Source organism: Lemur catta, chromosome 11 (assembly GCF_020740605.2).
Source record: "Lemur catta isolate mLemCat1 chromosome 11, mLemCat1.pri, whole genome shotgun sequence".
NCBI classification, from domain to species: Eukaryota; Metazoa; Chordata; class Mammalia; order Primates; family Lemuridae; genus Lemur; species Lemur catta.
In genome coordinates this window covers 75,712,708-75,732,917 of record NC_059138.1, presented here as the reverse complement: position 1 = coordinate 75,732,917, position 20,210 = coordinate 75,712,708, and the positions used below count along the sequence as shown (strand labels likewise).

General features: G+C 46.5%; 2 protein-coding genes across 5 annotated transcripts in view; one reads left to right on the top strand and one right to left on the bottom strand.

Annotated features, from left to right (window-relative positions):
- Positions 1-11,967, top strand: part of SCRN1 (secernin 1) — a 63,595-nt gene extending 51,628 nt beyond the window's left edge. For 2 of the 4 annotated variants that reach the window (XM_045564221.1, XM_045564222.1), the window contains exons 7-8: positions 5,726-5,906; positions 7,995-11,967. In XM_045564221.1, coding sequence (XP_045420177.1) covers positions 5,726-5,906; positions 7,995-8,153 — 340 coding nt within the window. In that variant the 3' untranslated portion in view covers positions 8,154-11,967. The remainder of the gene's footprint in view (positions 1-5,725; positions 5,907-7,994) is intronic. The other 2 variants (XM_045564220.1, XM_045564219.1) reach the window with 2 other exon arrangements.
- A 2,974-nt stretch (positions 11,968-14,941) lies between these two features.
- The window catches only part of WIPF3 (WAS/WASL interacting protein family member 3), a 91,391-nt gene continuing 86,122 nt past the window's right edge, over positions 14,942-20,210 (bottom strand). The window contains exons 9-10 of the mRNA XM_045564156.1: positions 18,994-19,070; positions 14,942-17,188 (exon numbers count right to left, since the gene is read on the bottom strand). Of these exons, the coding sequence (XP_045420112.1) occupies positions 17,165-17,188; positions 18,994-19,070 (101 nt within the window). The 3' untranslated portion in view covers positions 14,942-17,164. The remainder of the gene's footprint in view (positions 17,189-18,993; positions 19,071-20,210) is intronic.

Sequence of the window (20,210 nt, the reverse complement as noted above, 5' to 3'; positions counted from 1 at the left end):
TGTGAGTTTTCCTTGTTTCCACCTCTTTCTTGTCTCCTCCCGTGTACTAGTCTTGAGAGGCTAAATTGGATTGGCCAAGACTGTATCATCTGAATAATTCAAGTGTTAGCAACAGGTGGCGCCTTTTAGTTCCTGGAGAAGACATTATGAGCCTTGGACACTTATGCATAAGTGGCTCCAACTTATGCAGCCTTTGGGGCCACACAGGGCACAGCCTGCACACATACACACAGAGCCGAGGGCCCTCGGCAAAATGGCATTCCCCCCTCCAGTTTCACTCTGACTTCTTTCAACACCCTCCCTCGCGTCTCTCTGCCCAACACTTTTGACTTTTCAAAACCTCCCACAGCGTCTGGATCCAGCTGCTGTCCCTATGCATAGTTGTCCCATGCTCCAAAAGTACTGGCTCTCTTTGCCTGTAAAATTGAAACTCCCTTCACAGATTGGTTCTGTTCTCATCCAGGTATGACTTTGACAATCTGATTAAAGTGACTCACAGTGAAGCTGGAATGATGCATAGATGAACTACTCTGAGTGGCACCTGCCTTTTTGAAGAGAAGCTGGTTATTACGGGTTCTTTTCAGACTGACTCAAGGTTTAGCAGATTGCTCAGAGCCTTTGTGCAGCTCCTTTCGTGCCTAACTCCCCTCAGTAGACTTGCCAGGAACTCCAGGGCACAGGAACAGCTGGTTCAGTCGCTTGGGGAGTTCCTGCATCTTCAGTAAGAACAAAGCCATGTTTGAGGACAGGACTGTTGGCTGGCCACTGGCACTAAAATTCCAAATCCTAAAGCACAAAAAGTATTTTCTTTTTCTGCAGTAGCACAATATGTGTGAAAAAAACAACAGAAGGGTGTAAGAGTGAGCAGTAATGGGGAAAACTGACCTTGCATTTGGAAGGTCTGAATTTAGTTCTAGATCTGCTACTCATTAGGAATGTGACTTTGGGCAAAGCACTTAGCTTCTTTGTGAGCCTCAGTCATCTCATATGTAAAATGAGACCGGGTTAGGAATATGATACTTAGTACAGTCCCTGGTACCTAGAACAGTAGCTGGTACTCAGTCAGACTCAGCACATGTGTACGAAATGAATGAGTAAGAGTACTGTGAGGATTGAATGCAAACACTTTGAAAATTATGCTATGCTATAAAATGTTAGGGGTTTTCATGACAATGTTGCTGTTCTTCCAAAATGAAAAAACAAATGATTGGAAACAGATTTTTTTGCACTGGCTGGGTGCATCCATCACAAAGTTTTGGAAAGAAAAAGGGATAGATAAGGCAGCAGGGCCTCCAGTGGAGCATATTTCTTGGCTGTGCCTCAAATTGTCACTCAAGGCTAAAATTCTGCAGATCTTGGAGGCAGACCATGGAAGCCCGTGCTGTGCTTTCTGTCATGAGACTGTGTGCCTCTGCCCTTAGATTTGTCTCTGTGAGAGCTGAAGGCTAGAGGGACGGGGCTTCCTCCTTTAGTGTTGCTCGTGGTCTCATTGGCTTAACTGTCCCTTGTGAGGGTCCTTTTAAAGTAGCTCAGCCAGCTCTAACCTCCTCATTTACCAGCTGCCGGCTGCCCCTTGCCTTTGGAAGCACTTTTCTTTTCTGAGCCTGTCATCTTGTATTCTTGCCATACTGCACCATGGAGGCTGCTGAGTGACCAGGGCATATTCCTAACCTGGTGACTTTTCTGAAGGTCAGACTGAGAGTCAGTTCTGAGGACAGAAGTGGAGTCAGCCTTCTGGAGCCTTCTCAGCCATGTCCCCCCGCATCAGAGCCATCCCCAGATACTCTGGGGTGCCCCGGGTGGGTTGGATTCGCTTGGGTGTACCTGTTAATTGGCATACATTCATTCGAGTGGCTACATTTAAGAAGCCACCATCTGTGGGTCACCTGTGGGAAAATGTCAGAGTAACTCCTTATCTATTTGGAATTTTAAATGTGATTTTGAAAAAGGATTGGCAAGAAATCAGAACAGTTGGGAGCTGCTGAGCTATCTGCATTCCCCTTTTCTGGATATGTAGACACAAATGGTCAAACCTGAATCACAGATAATTCCCACATCTTGGTTTAAATAAATACTAATATTATTATAGTTATGATCAGTAATAATTTCTATTAATATTTATTATATAATTATTATTTTAGATAATTTTATTATTTGTATATTCGGTTTCAGAAAATCTCCCTTTAACCCCCTTGACAAATTTGTGCTTCCCCCTTTTTTTTTTAAATCAGCTTAGTTACTGACTTCTTTAGAAACGTTGAAAAAAATCCTTGGAGAGCTTTGACTGCTTTAGAATATTTTGGGAACTTTCTCGTATTTATTATTTATTCTTTTTTTTTTAAATTAAAACTGATAGATGGGAGAGATAAACATATGGTACCTCTTATCTTACAAAAGCCACCAGACACCCCCGCTGATTAAACTCAACTCTGCATTCCAGTGAGTGTGGAGTGGGTTTGGAGTTACATCACAGAGAGCGTCCTCATCTGTTACTATGCTCGTCCTGAATATTGGATGTCGGGGACCAGGATTTTGTTACTGTGAGCTTACTGAAGTTGGAGCCACAAGTTCACAAGCCTCATAACATAGACATAGAAACAGGAGTAGAAACAGAAATAGAAATAGTTTTAGTTTTAGAAGCTGGAAGGGACACAGAGATCACGCTCGTGCAGCCGAGAGCAGAGGGAGAGACAGCCATGCCGAGTCAACCCAGCTCCCTCCCCACTGTCCGGAGGCAGCGCAGCCCACTGGGTGCTGCCAGGCTGTCCCCTCCCAAGCCCCTCGGCGTGGTTCTCTCCAACAGAGTCCTGTGTCAGTAGAGTCCTCAGACACATAGTAGGAAAAACACTGAGGTTTTAGGGATGAAATGGCAGGTTTTGTGATGAAGATAACACTCCCACGTGGGCTTTTGAATAGCGGAGAAAGGGGTGCGGTGGGAGGATGTAGAAGTAGCATCGCATGTGGCCTGGGGTGGGGTGGAAAATGGAGAACTCTGCAGCCCAGGCTCGGCAGGTTCCGCTGAAAACCACAGTTCCCTCTGCTGCCAGGTGTTGAGCCTGCACCTGTCCTGCTGTGAAGCCGACAGCCCGGCTGGGAGCCGCGGCTCTGCCCAGTTGTGCCCGGTGCAGAGCCTTGGAGCTGAGAAGATGTGAACTGAGCGGGCTCTAGGCTGCTAGGCAGGAGCTTGGGCCTGTTTGTCACCGAAGGGTCCCTGCACCAGCCAAGGAGGCTGCTGACTGTGGTATGATGTGCTCTGACTGTTCAGGAAAGCCGGTGCTGGGTGCTGTCTGGCTCTGAAGGATTGGACACTTGCTGGGAGGCAGCTCCCTCCCCACCCCTCCATCACCCTCTGTCCGTGAGCCCTCAGTCTGCAGCCCTTTTGCAGAATCAGCTGTTTCACTAATTAGAGAATTCAACTTCATGTAAATTGGTTCAGACAGTTTTAAGTTTTGCATTAATTTCTTTTTCACTTTCAACAGTCACTCTTTCAACATTCATTCATTCAACAGTCAGTAGAGGGGAAAAGGAATGATCTATTTTTAAGCTGTGGGAAGTGGAAGTGTGTGTTCCTTCTGTACGAGGCTAGTTCCCTGTGTCTTTGAGGGGGCTTCCTTTGATGATGTCTGGGGAGGGAAGGTCCTTGCTAGCTAGGGCTTGGCCTTCTGCAGGTGGGTCCCGCCTGGCATGCCTTGTGCTTCCCAGGAGATTGGGCTTAGGGTGGGGCCAGTCTCCAATATATATTTGCATCTCATGCAGAGAACAGATGTCCTGACACTTGTCCTCAACTAGCGCCCCTCACTTTGTCAGCTTGGGGCATAAAGATATCACTGCTTTCAATATTCAGATTAAATTAGTCCAAGTTCCAATTTTGCATAGTGTGATCAGGGTCTTTTTTCCTCTCACTTGAGCCCTATTTTTCCATGGTAACCTCAGGTAACTAACCCAAGAGGTTACTTCTCATTACCGTTGTCTCTAGTAGCGCTCTTCAGACTAGGCTATGTTAGGAACCACCTGGAATCTTGCTGTAAATGCAAACTCTGATTCAGCAGGACAGGTGGGGCGTGAGGTTCTGCAGGTGGTGCTGATGCTTCTAGTCCAAGGACACAGTTTGGGTAGCCAGGCTTCTCGGTTCCCAGTTCTTTTCAGACCATGGCACACATGAAAACACCTGTGTGGTGTGCTGGCAAGCTGCTCTGGCTGCCTGAAGCCCCAGATACCTCAGGGCTGAGGGAGTCAACATCCCAGCTCACTGCTAGCCCACTTGAGGCACCTCGGGGTGGGCCAAGGTACACCTGTTGAGAGGAGAGAAAATGGCCAACTCTGACAAATCTGATCTATACACATTGGTGGGGGGGTGTGTGGGGGGCTCATTCTCTCTGACTGTTACTGCACTGCTGCCCCATGGTGTGGCTGGAAACAGGCCACCTTTGGGGCCTAGAGGTGCCCATGCCGGCCAGGAGTGCCTCTCTGATCCAGCATCATCCCTGGGTGTGGAGAGGGGAGAATACGGCTTTCTCCCCAGTGTTGCAGTTGGCGTGGTCGCCCCTCACCCTGTCATCCTGGGACCCTAGGCTGCCTCTCTTCACATGCGTAGCTCTTTTGGTGTGTGTGTGGGAGGGGTGGAGGGTGTGATGTGTGCCCATATATCCACAAGTACACGCGCACGCGTGCGCGCATGCGCGCGCACACACACACACACACACACACACACACATACACACGCACATACACACGCACACACGCACGCACGCAGCCATTTTCCCTAATACACATCTGTCCTGCCGAAAGAGCTAAATCAAAAAGAGTAGGAGGCCTTAGGCACCTGCCGTGCCCCGTGCTAGTTCTCTCACACAGCCGGACTTCTGTGTAGTGTCTCCTCTGGGGCCTTTTCTCTCATCTGTTTTATTTTTTTATTTTTTTTTATTTTTTGGGGAAAGAGTCTCACTCTGTCACCCTGGATAGAGTGCAGTGGCGTCATCATAGCTCACTGCAACTTCCAACTCCTGGGCTCGAGTGATCTTCCTGTCTCAGCCTCCTGAGTAGCTGGGACTACAGGCCTGTGTCACCACATCTGGCTAATTTTTCCATTTTTTTTTTGTAGAGACAGAGTCTGCTCTTGCTCAGGCTGGTCTCAAACTCCTGAGCTCAAACGATCCTCCCACTTTGGCCTCCCAGAGTGCTAGGATTACAGGTGTGAGCCCCCACGCCCAGCCCTGTCATGTGTCTTAATCTGTCCCCTCCTTCAGTCTGTCAGAGATAGTCCGAAGACTTTTTTATAAGGTAGAACCTAAAAAAAAAAAGAAAGTCCAAACCGAAAACCAGTAGGTTCTTATTTTCCAGAATGCCGCTTCCCAGCAAGCCATGGGAGAGGAAGGGGCAAACCTTTCAGCTCAGGGGCCCATTACACCCTTTCTCAGAACCGTGCTTATTTGTCTTACTTTTTACTACTAAAAGGGTCTTCTCAAATGGTCCTCCCAGAACAAAGAAAATCTGTTTTGATGTCTCCTTGCTGTAAATAGAGGAATTTGCGGCTTGTAAATGGCTGCGAGCTTTACTAAAATAGCTACGAAAGCACGCAGTGGTGTGTGACTTGGCAGGTGCCCGCTCCCCAGCCACCACCCTCCGTGAGTTGGCTCAGGAAATGTTTGCTGCATAAAAGGACAATCTTTGGGTGTCCCTGGGCCCCAAGCTCTGTCCAGCTGAAGTGCCTCTCCTTTCTCTCCAGGTCCATATTCAAGCCTTTCATCTTTGTCGATGATGTAAAACTTGTCCCCAAAGCACAGTCTCCCTGTTTTGGGGACGATGACCCTGCCAAAAAGGAGCCTCGGTTCCAGGAGAAACCAGACCGCCGGCATGAGCTGTACAAGGCCCACGAATGGGCCCGTGCTGTCCTCGAAAGTGGCCAGGTGAGCTCGGGTTAGGGCAGGTGAGGTCAACGAGGGAGGAGGCAGGGCAGCAGGTGACACGCCCGCCTCTCCCCTGCTCTCCAGCACGTCCAGTCCTCCCGGAGGAAGCCGGGCTCCTGAGCCCCTTCCTAGAAGGCTGGTGCTAATTTTCCTGCCCACGCTCTTGAAACCAAATAAACCTAAGCCTCTCCTGATCCTGTCCTGGAACTCAGCAGGCTAAGACTGTCTCACTTCCATTTACTGTTTACTTAGGAATCATAGAAATACGCAGTTCTAGTAGGGATATCTGTTCAACTGCTGTCTAAAACGCTTTGTATACTCTTGGGGGTAAAAAGTTATATTTGATGGCAACGTTTTATTTAAAGATGCAATCATATGTTGTTTCAAAAAAGTAATTCTTCAAAAAAGTTTTGGCCATGGACGGTGGTGCTGATTGCACGACATTGCGAATGTGCTCAATGCCACTAAACCTACATTTAAAAATGCTTAAAGTGGTAGATTTTATATTATGTATGTTTTACAATAGTACAAACATAGTTTTAACAAAGATTCTCAAGTTCCTAGTTCAAAAAAAAAGTAATTCTTCATAGTGCAACTCTCCCTCCCCCTCCAAACCTTTGGTTAATAAAGGTACAAGAAATACGATTCAAACAAGAAAAACACCCAAAACACGTTCCCCAGCAACCAGTATGCCCGCAGCAGCCGTTAGTGTTGGACTTTCACATGAAATCCAAACCTACATTTTGCTGAAGCGGGGAAGAAGGAATGTGGTTGTTAGACACTCATATGCTGCCCCCAACATTTATGGCACTTCAATAGGTCCAATTTGTCCCGAAGAAAAGAGACACCTTTTAGGTATGTTCGTACTTACATTTTATGTGGACTGAGTGAGCTTATTTTCTTATATTTGGCATGGTGGGCTATATAAAAAGAATATGAAAAGGGTGACACCAGCAATAATCCAAACAAATTCAGAAAGTATCTCAGAGAACGGCAGTCCCACTTCTCATAGAACTTGCTCTTCCATTCCACAGAAGCGACCGTTTGGCATCCAAAAGGCACACAGTTATTTTACATCTGTCCTCCTGCCAAACTTCCCTTGGAACCACGAAGGCAGCCTTTGCACTCAACTGAGTTTCCCCCAGAGCTGTCAGGTTCGTTCCTGACAGCGCTTCTTTTCTAGGTGGATGACCATAGCCCCAAGTAGACTAACTGTCACTCTGTGGTGTATGGTTTTGTGGATATTTGGCAGTTAGGATGAAGAGGTAGAAAGGGCTGTGTGTTCGAAGAGATGAGGCTTCTGAGATTGGTGGGTTGCTGGCTTGAGTCAAGGCAGCAGGAAGCAAAGGTGGGTGGGTGGAGAGAGCAGCTTCTCAGTTCTGGGACTTACTGGGCAAATGAAAGCTTTTCACTGTCATCCACCAGAAATGAGTGAGTCCCGTTTGGAAGAAGCGATCTCACCATCTCAGAAAAAGAGTGAACAGGGGATGGACATGGCATGTGTTTACTCATCCGTCCATTATTTATTCGTCCAACAAACACTTTTTGAGAGTGCCTACTATGTCCTCATCTTTGGAGGACAGAGATAATAAGCCCGGTTCTTGCACCCCAGGAGGTCAATGTCTAATGGGGGACACAGCCACATGGGCAGACCGTCACAAGGCAGAGAACGACCGAGGCAGGAGTGACGGCATTGCACGAGGGGATCCAGAGGAAAGGGCTTTTGAGGAGGCTGAAGATGGCCAGGTGCAAGTAGACCAAGTGCTGAGGGAGAGAAGGGGCCCCCGGAGGGCAAGGGGCCAGGCCAGCAAGAGCCTCGGATGTTGGAAGGGCCTATTCTGATTGTCACTAGGGAATCTGGGTTTTATCCTGAGGGCAGTGAGGAGCTGTGTGGTGTTCTAAGCAGGGCTGTGGGATAACCACACTGGCATTCTAGAATGATCCCTGCAGCAGTTGTGTGGGACACAGATTGCAGGGGGAGGATGGGACCTCGGGCAGGAAGCAGGCCTGTCTCCCTGGAGGCTTTCAGTGTCTACTGCGATGACCCCACCGTTTTGCTGACAGTAAAGCAGCCATGTCCTTCCCCAGGAGCAAGGTCACAAGCTGAGGAAGACCATGCTGGAGCTGGAGAAGCAAGGCCTGGAAGCCATGGAAGAAATCCTGACCAGCTCTGACCCCCCGGACCTCGCCGAAGTGGGGGATCTTTTCTATGACTGTGTTGACACGGAGATTAAGTTCTTTAAGTGAAGTAAGCATTCCCTTTCCCCTTCTTACTTAAAACTTCCCACCTTACTAAATTACCAGCAAAACAAACCACTCTCCTGTTCGAGTAAAATGAGAAAGTTGAGATGTGGCCTCCTTTTCTGAAGCCTGATCGAACTGCTACCTTGTGTTCTGCCTTGAATCTCAAAGCGTCCCCTTCTTCTGCCATGTAGGTCCCCTTCCTCTGCAGTGTAATCTGTATCCCATTTGCCTGTCATTCAGTTGTGTGACTAATTGTGGATTTAAGCTGCTATTATTGTGTTTCAGTGACAATGGACACGTTAGCCTTTTACGGGAGGACTAGAGTTCATCAGGCTCCACAATGCCGAGTTTGCGGGAAAAGCAAACTCTTTTGAAGTCTTAGTCTCTCTCTCCGTAGTGGTTTCTTTCAGGTTAACAAAAGGCATTTGTCTGCACACACAGGGCTCTTGTGTGTGGAGCTGAGGGAGAACCTGCCTGGCCTCCCTTAACTCGAGCGCATGCCTGTCGTGCACAGTGTCTCCAGAGGTGTCTTCTGGGGGACAAAACCAACAGGAAGGAGTAAAGGTGGCTCCTCTCCAATCCCAGATCCTTCCCGAGTCCTGTGATCCTGAAGAAGCTGTCTTCCCTCCCCTGTGGTAGCCCCACAGAACCGTGGCACGTGCAGGAGAGCCGGTCAGCTGTGAAAGCCGGAACCCACCCACTTTAGAGATTCACAGAGCCACACTGGTGACTTCCCCAAATCACCATGTGGATCACCCAAAAGGCCCAGCTGCTCTGTCTACACAGCTGCCAGGCACATGGCCTTGTGTAGAAGTGATTCCGGGTCTGTTACCAGCATCTAGTCTGGGATTAATTGAATGGCCCTGTGGCATCGTTCCACCCCACAAGGCTGCGAATCTCTCAGCTAATGAGGGAAAGAAGAGCAGGGACTCTTGACTGTTTAGATTGCAGTTAAAATAGCTGCGATCTGAGCAGTCACTACATTGGCTCAACAGAGAGACTTTAATTAAACTGATTTGTTTCCAATGTCATGTTCACTTAAAGGATTTGACTTTCCACCAGGGCATAGAAAAGCATGTGAAGAAGACCAGATGGGCTCGGCATTGGGAAGAAAGAGGGCAAGGAGGCAACAGATGGAGGTAGAAGCATTTCTCTGCAGGGTAGCTGTCCACCCCCACGCTTCCTGCCCGGCCTGTGCAGCCACAAACCTGGGCACTGCCTTCCCCGGGTGTTCCCCCGTATCCTCATAGCTCACATGGCCCAGTAGCTGCGTTCGTTCAGACTGGTAGCTGAAGTGGACAGGTGGGGATGGGGCGGGGGGGGGGAGGAGCTTACCTTTATCTATCAAAACTCCCACCCCCTCCAGAAATGGGGAGAGGTGGTTAGCAGAAGTGTATGTTAACATAGCAGCTAGCAGGAGAGCACCGTTGGGCCTAACCCTGTTTTGTCATTCTTGGCAGGAATCTGCAGATAGAAATGTTGTGTGTGTCTGTAGTCTCAGAAGTGACTTAGAGGTAGTAACTCCTCCTCAGCAGTGTCGCAGGCCGCGAGAGCTGGAGGGGACCCAGCCCCTCAGTATATAGGTGTGAACACTGGGATCAGAGGTTTTATCAGAACAAATATTTTTTTCTACCAGCTCTCTAAGAACATGGGTATAGGAGTACCGTGACCATGAGCTTTTTGCTCAGCAGTTTTGTATATTCTGTATGTAAAACCATTAACCACAAATGGTGAGATGTGGGAAGAATATTTCAGCTGGCAAAGTTAAGGGCAACCAATAATGGTGGTTTGTAGTTGCTAAGAGCTTTGTGCAGGTTCGGCCGGGGCTTTTGCTGTTGATGAATTTAGGGTCGCCTTGTAGGTGGCGTGGCCATCCTGACAGGGTGAAGTTCAAGGATGATGCAGGTACCTACCCCCTCCCAAGTCCACCTGCTGAGTGGCTATTTAGAGCAAGATGATGTAGAAAGCCACTCTGAAACGTCACTGCACGGTTTCACCTTGACCTATTATGGAAACCTTTCATTAGACCTGACGTGTCTGAGACAACCAAGGTGATTCAGGGTTTGATCACAAGAAGTCTGGTGAGAATAAATTACACAAAGGCCTGCTCTCATTCCTGCGGGCCACACAAAGGCTATGGATAACCCTGCCAGCTTTGTGTCATTACCCATTCGTGCAGTGGGAAACACACGGCTACTTCTGTTAGGGGACATTGACCTTGGTCAGGCATCTCCAAGAAGGGTCAATTGAGCGTTGTCTTGGCTGATACTGTACACAGTTGTGATGTCCGATCTTACCACTAGAGGGCGTGGCAGCCCTCGGCACGGCCTAGCAGACTCCACTGGGCGTGGAGGTGGTCTGTGTAGTCAGAACTCCAGTAAGGGCAGTGGGATGGGTAGGGAAAGACAAAAAGAGAGCAAAGAATTCTGCTAATGTGGCTATTCTCAACTTTTAGTGACTTTTATTATAAACAGTTGGAAATATGTTACAAGATTTTTGGCTGTTGTAGTGGGAATTAAAAAAGAAAACAAACAATAAACTCCTGACATTTTGCTTTGGAAAAAAATGCTTATTACATGGATAATTTCTTGACCAGGGATTGCTTTTCTGAAGGCAATAGAGGGAAAATGAACATTCAAGATAATATATGGAAATAATGTTTAAAGGTCACAATGTGTAAATAGCATCCTAGAATACCATTTGTGTATCTGTTCAGACTTGAGGGGGGGCTGAGCATGCTTTGTGCAGAAGGAAGACATGGCCATACAGCACGGAATACCTCCCCCACCCCCACACCCCACAACCAAACATAAGATGGCTGGACTGGACTAGAAGGTGGGATTTGCCATAGGCAAGGACAGCCCTAACACTCCAGGGCAGAGGCTCCAGTGAAAGTAATTTAGCAAAGCAGAACTAGTACTGTTTCATTCTTGGAGGTGCTTTGAAACTTTAGGTAGAATAAAGATATAATCAAAATTATGGAGATTCTTTGGCACCCAATAACATGAGACCCAGTGTTGTTATTAGAAGGAGGCTTTCTTACAAGCTAACAGAGCAGGGATATGCCTATTAGATCTTAGCAGTGGAGTTCCTTTATTATTGGGTGAATCATTAGGTATAAAAAAATAACTATCAACCAGGCAAATTACATTGCTTTCTGATTGAGGTAATCCCACATTGGTACAGATGTTGTATAACTCGGCTGGCCCAGCAGGGAAGCCTTGTGGGACCAGGGTGTCTGTCAGGAAACCACTAACTGCATTCTTGACTGAAGAGCCATCCATCATTTTTGGGAAGGTCTTCAGGTGAGCTCTTAGCTTTAGGAAGGAAGCACACAGAGGAGGGTGGGTGGGAGGGAGAGAGAGAGGGAGCCCACCTTGCTGGCCATGATTGTGGAAGGGGGAAAACAGCAGGTCACTCACATGTGCTGCCTCAGGCTACCTTATGCTTCCTCGATGCTGTGGCATTTCGTTCCACACGGTCCTAAGTCCCAGCTCCTCTCCTGTGGTTTCTGTCTAAATGTGCTTTATCTGATTAACTCCAAACATCCTGAAATGTCACCTGCAGATTTCTCATGGGAACCAACATGTACGTGTTTGCAATCATGTCTTGAGAATTTAAGTGTGTTAGATGGAAAATGCTATTGGCAGGGAATAATTAAAAAAATCTTTCTGTTTCCTGCAGTGGGAACTGACCGTGTACTCTTAACAGTCTTTTGTACAAATATCTACAAACCAGATAACGTCCCTATCCAGTGCTTGCCGTTGGAATTGTCTCTAAATGCATCAAGCATACAATAATAAAATACTGAAATTAATGTCCAGTGGCCTCTTCTATCTCATGTCTCGTGAATAAATGTGGGCGTCAGTCACAACATAGGAAATGTATGAAAGGGGATATGTTTTTCTGACTGGAATCCTTAAAAGTCCAACAGTTTAGTACTTACCTGCATTATGTACTGTTCTGTGGGTAAATTCACTCTTTAAAACTAAACACAAGACCATAATGAGATACTACTTCACACATCAGGATAGCTACTATAAAAAACAAACAAACGGAAAATAGCAAATGTTGGTGAAGATATGGAGAGACTGGAACCCTTACGCACTGTTGGTGGGGATGTAAAATGGTGCAGCCTCTGTGGAAAACAATACAGGTGTTGCTCAACAAATTAAAAATGGAATTACCATATGATCTGGCACTTTCGTGTCTGGGTATATACCCGAAAGAATGGAAAGCAGAGCCCAGAAGAGGTATTTGTACACCCATGTTCATTGTAACATTGTTCACAATAGCTAAAATGTGGAAGCACCTCAAGTATCTACGCACAGATGAAACGATAAATGAAATGTGGTATATCCAGACAAGGGAATATTATTCAACCTTAAAAGGGAAGGAAATTCTGACATATGCTACAACATGGATGAACCTTGAGGACATTGTGCTAAGTGAAATAAGCCCGTCACAAAAGAACAAGTATTATATGATTGCATTTACATAAGGTACCTAGAGTAGTCACATTCATAGAGATAGAGAGTAGAATGGTGTGGCCAGGTGCTGGGGAGGAGAAGGGAGAGCAGGAGTTACTGCTTAGTGGGTACAGAGTTTCCATCTTGCAAGATGAAGAGTTACGGAGATGCATGGTGGTGATGGTTGCAGAACAATGTAGATGTACTTAACCGTACTGAACTGAACACTAAAAATGGTTAAGATGGTACATTTTACGTTATGTGTATTTTACCATAATTTTTTAAAAGAGAGATAAAAAACTAGTATATAGAATCCAAAGGCTAGAATGTCAGCACAGCTGGTGCCCTGCATGCCAGCCACCTTTATCCTAACGCGTTAGCAGCTCCACAACAGGAGAGGATGCCACTTAAGAAAAAAGCCAACCCTCCCCACTCTTGGGGCCCAGAAGTGCCAGATGGCCTCCGTGATTCCGCCTCCACTGTGACAGGGAAAATGCAACTGAATGTCTTGTTCATGAATATGGAGACTGAGTCACCTGCAAGGAGTGACCCATGTCAAGGTCAGAGTGGAGGACTGCCCCATTCATATGACAAGGTGCTGCTAATTCTTTAGATTCTATTCCCAGCTCTCTTTTCACAGACATCACACACTCCTGGGAAGCTCCAAGGGGCCGGAGCGTGGGTTAGTTTGCTGGGGCTGCCATAGCAAAGTACCACACACCGGGCGCTGTAACCAGGAGAAATATCTTCCTCACAGTTCCGGAGCCCAGAAGGCCAAGAACAAGGTGTCAGCAGGGTTGGTTCCTCCTGAGGCCAAGAGGAACCTGTCCGTGTCTCCAGCCCGGCTTGGTCGGCTCGCTGGCATCTCAGTCTTCGCTTTCACCATGTCCAAATGTCCCCATTTTATAAGGACACCAGTCCTGTTGGATTAAGGGCCCGCCCTACTTCAGTATGACCTCATCTTTAATTATATCTGCAATGTCCCTATTTCCAAGGAAGGTCACATTCTGCGGGACTGGGGGTTAGGACTTTTCACGTAAGAATTTTGGGGAGACACAATTCAATCCATAACAGGCAGGTTCCTGCAGGATGCCGAAGCCTCCTGGGGCAGCATCTGAGAATTTGGAACTTGCTTCAGGTGTCCACAGCCCTTCCCATTAAGTTGCTCCCCTTACCTGTCTGGGGACCACCTCTTCCATACTGAACTCCGTAGGGGGCACCTGGAATCATGGCTACTTCACCACCCGCCACGGTCAACGTGACTTTGCAGTTCATCATCCACTTCGTAGATTATCTTGGGCCCTTGCTGTTCTTCCTCACTCAGATTGTCTCTTTTGGTCATTGAAGACTTATCTGTATCTCCACCAGTAAGAGAACAGACAAAACAAGTAGGCCCTTAACTAATTCTGATGCAAAGTGTGTAGTAACCAGCTTTGAAATTAGTTTCGAGATGAGATTTATTTTGGGAACATCTATGAATTTTAATTGCTGCTATGTCTTTGTTATCCAGCAGCAGAGCCAGTGAAGTATGGTCTGAGCAGCTCAGCAAGCACCTAAATGGAATGCCTGGGACGCGGCCAGCAGAGCTTGCTTGTGGGAGCCTGGAATCAGCAAACTGGCTGCTCCCCAGGGTGCAGGGCGCCCCGTCACCTGGCTCTGTTGTGATCCAAGGGTTGAGGGTTTACCCACATTATGTCACTGAATCTTCATCAGTATATGCTCAGGTACATATTTATGTCCCCATTCGACCCATTCGACAGATGAGGAAACCGAGGCACAGACCAGTTAAGTAATTTACTCTCTCCAATTTGTAAAAGGCAAAACAGAGATTCAGATCCTTGTTTGCCTTCCAAGCTCTAGTTCTGACCCAGCGTGCCTTGCAGACGAACCTCTCCTCCCCTGTATCCCATTCCAGAGTCCACCTTAAAACACTACAGTGGAGATTGAGATGATTCTGCCTCACACAGGAGGCTATTTTGAGGGGGTTGCTGAGTTGAGGGGGGCTAAAAGTTGTTCCATTTTATTACAAGTTAGCAGAATTTATAGGCAATACGCTACCCATTTTGTACTAATAAAACAATAGCGATACCTACTTTAAAAAATGTATCTGAGAAAGGTTTTTTCCCTTGCCTAGTGTTTACAAACACCCGTTAAGTTAGTCAGCTCAAGAAAGGCCCTGTTTCTAATATAGTATGTTACAGCAAGCTGTGTAGACAACCACTTTGCTCTGCCATTCTTAGAAGCCCTCCTAATCCTTAAACATGCTTGGCTTCGATTGGTACCAGTGACCGTTGATGGGTTTTAACAAGGACACGACTGGAATCATTTTCCACTTATTAAAGTTTATTAGGTACAAAGAAATGAATCTGCAGAGGGAGACATCAATAAATATAAAATACACGCGAAACACTGGGGCAGTCACAGACGACAGTGTCAGTGAGAATGTGTGAGGGTGGCAGGGGACTCTGCGACTCAGATGCCTCCACGTGTGAGTCCACGGTCAAGAAACCTTCCCACGGCGGAGGAACTCAGCACGCCAGCACAAACTCAACGGGAAGTGAATTCAGTGATAGGTCTGGAGGAGACAGGTGTGGTGCCAGATTCCTGAGATTTCTCCCTAATCGCCGCTTTTGGTTTCTGCTCGTTCCTTCCCTCTGTCCTTAAATAGTTTTATGTTTAATTTCTGTCCCAGCCGTAGGGAACATGAATGTATAAACACCTTATCAGGGCAGGCAGTCTACTCTGAAGGTGGAAGTGCCTTTGTCTAAAGCCTTCTTAATCATGATAATTAAAACGTTTATAATTACTCTACACCACTGGGAGGGCAGTGGAGTGGATGCTGTTATAATAAAGAAATCCTGACCTTTTGGAAACCTTCTAGAACCAACAAATCAGTTATGCCCAGAGCCGATGACCTGCGAAAGCTTATTTTCCTTGGATTTAGCTATTGTAATTTGATTTGATTCATTCCCCAGAGGAGGGAACTTGACCCTGGTTCCCTGGCTTCTATCTGGAATGAGAAAGGGCAGCCCTGATGTATTAACAGGACAGCATCTTCGTACTCACTCCAGACAACCCCTAGGTATACGCAGTCACCTTTGCCCAAACCCTCCTAACGCTCTACCTTTCTGGATGGCTTGGTCTGGACGTGAGATCCCTCTGGTGTGAGTGCCTCAGTGGGTTGTCCCAAAACAAACATGTTTCACTGGTCTCCCTCCTCTCCCTCCCAATATCCTTTCATCTACAGCTGTTTTGAGCACAGCCCAGGGATCAGTCTGTTTCCTATTTTCTCTCCTTCCTCTGTCACAGCCTTCCCCCACCAAAGACAGGGAGCATTTGGGGTCAGGCCGCAAACAACAAGAACACACTCCACTCCCTCGCTGGCTCAGGAAAGAGTGTGAGGGGCAGTCCCAGCCAGCCTGACCCTTCCACACTCCGGCGGCTGGGCCTGCACTCATCTCCCCAGAGCTGTCGGCCGGTGAGGTTCTCCTTTAGCTTGGGGGCGGGGACCAGGTTTTGCCTGATGGGTGGTTGCAAGGTTCCTAAAGGTGGGAATGTGGCAACAGATTTTTGAGGCAGGCATTTCACGAGTTGTTTCATTCTATACTTTTTCATGTCATATTTTCCATGGAAATCCCACACTTGAAGTGGGAGCAGCGTGGGGGGGGACCTCTGAGATAGAATTAGTAGTTGACTATAATAATGAGTTCTGTATGTTTTTAACTTGTAGGGAAACAAATATTGAAATCTCATGAAGCTGACCTTATCCTGGCTACCAGGATGGGGCTGGGAACTTGGAAGGGACAGGAGGAAAGTGACGGAGACCTGGGCACTAGGGACACTGTAAACAGTAGGAGCATTGGCTACTTGTAGGATTGTTCAGTGACAAAAGGGGCCCTGCGGTCGGCACTGGAGGGGCCAAGCCCACTCTTGCCTTTACTCTGTGACATATTTACATTAGGCAGCGAAAAAACATCCCTGTACTGCAAAACGGAAGCGAGACGTGGCATCTCGTTCACTGGAGGCTGCGTGGCATTGTCTGGGTGTGGGGGACACACTACTTCCTCTGAGCTGCGTCATTTGTAAGGCATTATTTGGTTTGATCTTGCAGTTGGTGCTATGAGAATATAAAATCATGCCAATAAGAAGTTGTGGATACTTCAGACTTTGGGACTACCTGGAAACTAAGGACTCTCTAAAAACGGGTCAGAATCTAGAAAGGGCCAGCCCGCAAGCATATTCACAGTCATGGAATGGGCCTGTGGGGGGAGGGACAGGCTTCTATCTGTACTGACAGATGAGGGCCAAGATGTAAAAAATGGAAAAATGTTGAGTGTTTTTAAAAATATTACTCAAATAAAAGGTGACTAAAATGCTGCTTCGAAGCCCGTGCAAACCACGTATTTACAATAAATGAATGCTCCATTCAGAGCCTGTAGGTCAACTGAATTACAGCTGGAGCATGGTGGGGAGGGGTCTGACATCTTCTCCTGGGGGTGCCTGTCCTGCAATCTGGAACCCAGGACCTTGGCTTCATCTGTCCTCTCACCGGAGAGTCTTCAGAGATAACTGTGGAAACAGGACAGAACATTACTAGGAGGGGTTAGAAGACTCTTGCACACAAAAGACCCCCACCTGCCACCCAGGGCTGAGCGCTGCAGCTTCTCCTCATTCGTGCAAGGCTGCCGAGGCAGGGGAGATGTGTATGCAAGGGGCTGGTTTTTACTCCAGGGGTCGTGGTGGAAAAGGGATGAAATGGGACATGTAGTTGATGGTATCTGAGGACCTAATGCTGTCTGATAAACATTTATAGGGCCAAGTATCAGCAATTCACTTGACAGCAATTCGCTTCAAAGAATTTGCTGAAGATCCGGAGTCAAGGCAATGACAAAGAGAGAAAGGAACCCAAGCCTTCCAGTCCAGGGCTCCCACACATGCACCGATCACTATATCCACAAAAGAAGAAAGCACGCCTTAGGGTATTACTTGCCATGTCTAGAACTCAGCAATTTCTCTGGGCGATTGGTCTGTGTTTCATTGCAGTGAAAATGAATTAAGATGCAAGACATGAAGACGACTTTCTTTAATGTGGAATGCCCAAAGGAGACTTCATAGTCCTTCCCCGACTACACTGTTACGGACAGAGATCAAAATCACCAGTCTCAGGTGATTTAGGTGTATGCCTGCCATGAGGCTGGGGACACAGTGTTGCCACATTGATGGTGAGGATGACTCTCGTCCCTGGAGACTCTGACATGCCGGGAAAAGAAAGCAGTGAAGTACAGTGGAAGGAACTCCGGACAAGAGGTCAGACGGTCTGGGCATTGTGACAGTGGGCAAGTTCTCTTCAGCCTTCTGGAGTGGTTTTCTTTTCTGTAAAAATGCCTTTAAAGGTGTCTCTCCAGCCTCCATCACAGGGTTATTAAAAGGATCAAATGAGATAACATAGGCAAGCCAGCCCAAAAATGTAAAGAGCCAGGTAAATATAGGGGACTATGATTATGCTTACTACTATATTTTTCTGATCACAGGAGTAATATATTCATTGTGGAAAATTTGGAAATTGCAAAAACACACAAAGAAGAAAGTAAAAATCAGCTATAATCTTCTAAAGTGAATGCCTATCAACAATTTTTTCCTCCAATTGACTTTACACCGTTGTCTGTCACATAGAACTCTGAAACAGGAGGCGGCCAGTGTAGGACTGAGTATGAGCTCAAAGAAAACAAAGGACTTTTAAAGATGAGATCCTATCATACGCAGTGGGAGACGGCATCTCCGCCTGGGTCAGGAAACGCTTCTGTCCAAGTTGCCCTGAGTGAGATGGAGGGTGTTTCTTCAAAGAACGTCTTATCACACGGCACCTGTCTGACTTTGATTCTAGCCCTGTCAATTTCCTGTAACCACCAGGACTTGAACCGTGACTAAATTTGATCAAAATCAATTATAATAATATAGATGGGGGGAAAAACTCCAAGGGTGCTGAAAGAAACCATGTATTCTACAGATGAGAGAGAACAGTGAATTAGGTTTTATAAACGTTACGAGTTTTTCTTGCAAGCCTTCATAAGCAGGGCAGACGGGGGTGATGGGGATGATTGCTGCAGAAAGATTCCAAAGGGCTTCTGAGTTGCTAAATTTGTTTCTGGATGTGGTGCTGATTCCAGGGAAGCCCCCTATTCATCCTTCATGATTTTGAAATTATGAGTGTTTCATTCCGGCTTGAGACAAAGGCACACCGAATGGCTTTCCCCGAGCAAAAGCAGTCTGAGGAAACAGGTTAAGCTGTTCAGGAGAGAGCACACCCTCAGCATTGCTGTGCTCCCCGAGGAGAATTCCTGGTTTTACATTCAGAGACCAGAGGGATGTGTTACCTGAGAATTTCTGCCTTTGATGTCATCAGAGCTCTGCGTGACTGCCTCGGCCTGGAGCCAGGGACCAGGTGTACGGCCTGAAAGAAACAAGAGCCGTCTCACCGTCTGTTAGTCCAGGGACTGGCTGTGCATGCTTCACAGGGAAACTGTCACTAAACCAGCACTTAAAGCAACAGCGAAGGAATGAAAGGTAACGTGAGCCCATCCACCTGAAACCTCCAGGCTCCTGGCCCTAGGCTGCGTGTTTCCACCCCCGTCTTCTATGTCCCGAGTGTGATGCTGAGGAGTCATGTCTAATTCACTGTGAGGAGAACAACTTATTAAGGCCTATCATCTGCATGCGTGTTAAGAGCTTATTTGCTCAAAACATACCACCATCTCCATGTCTGCTCAGGGTTGGTGAAAAAGTAAGTTAAAAAAGTAAAAGTAACTGCTGATATAAACAGGACTTGTGTTTCATGAAGATCCAAATCATTCTCTAAAATATATTATGTTTAAATCTTACACAACTTATAATGCATAGGAATATATTCTCAATTAAGAATTCAAAGAATACAGAAGAAGATAATGAAAAAATTCCCCAAAGTTCCTCTGCCTGTCCCTCCCCTAATCTCAATTTTCTATCCCGAGTCACCACGACTAAAAGTTTAGTGTTTATCCCTCCAGATTTTTTTTTTTTCTTTTTGGCATTTACTTACATATATCTGCGTATATACAGATATATGGTTTGGTTGGTCTACCCAAGTTTTAAATCTACATTCCCACTGTTCCAGCTGAATGGTGTCTCCTGGCATCTCCTCTGCTGCATTTGGCTCAAGCCTTTTCTGTTTCTGTCCTGAACAAGAAATTAAATAACCATGTCCCAAAGTCCCCAGAACAATCCAAGTTGCTGTGCTAGTTAAAAAGCAATATAAAAAGCATAAATGTTCATCACAGAAAATTTAAAACAATGCAAAACAGATAACCTGTGTTCAACAAACTTTTTAGTTAATCCAGGGTTCAGTATCATATGATGGCATGCTAAGCAGCTGTCTGAATGTTTACAAAGACTCCTTTAGGGGATATGAAATTGTATAAATAGAATGGCCACAACTATTTTTAAAATTCATCCAAAACTCCACAAATAATATACTAAAATGTTTACTCCTGGGTGGTAGAATTACCATTTTAAAAAAACTCTTAAAAATACTTTTCAAATTTTCTTCAATGAACATAGA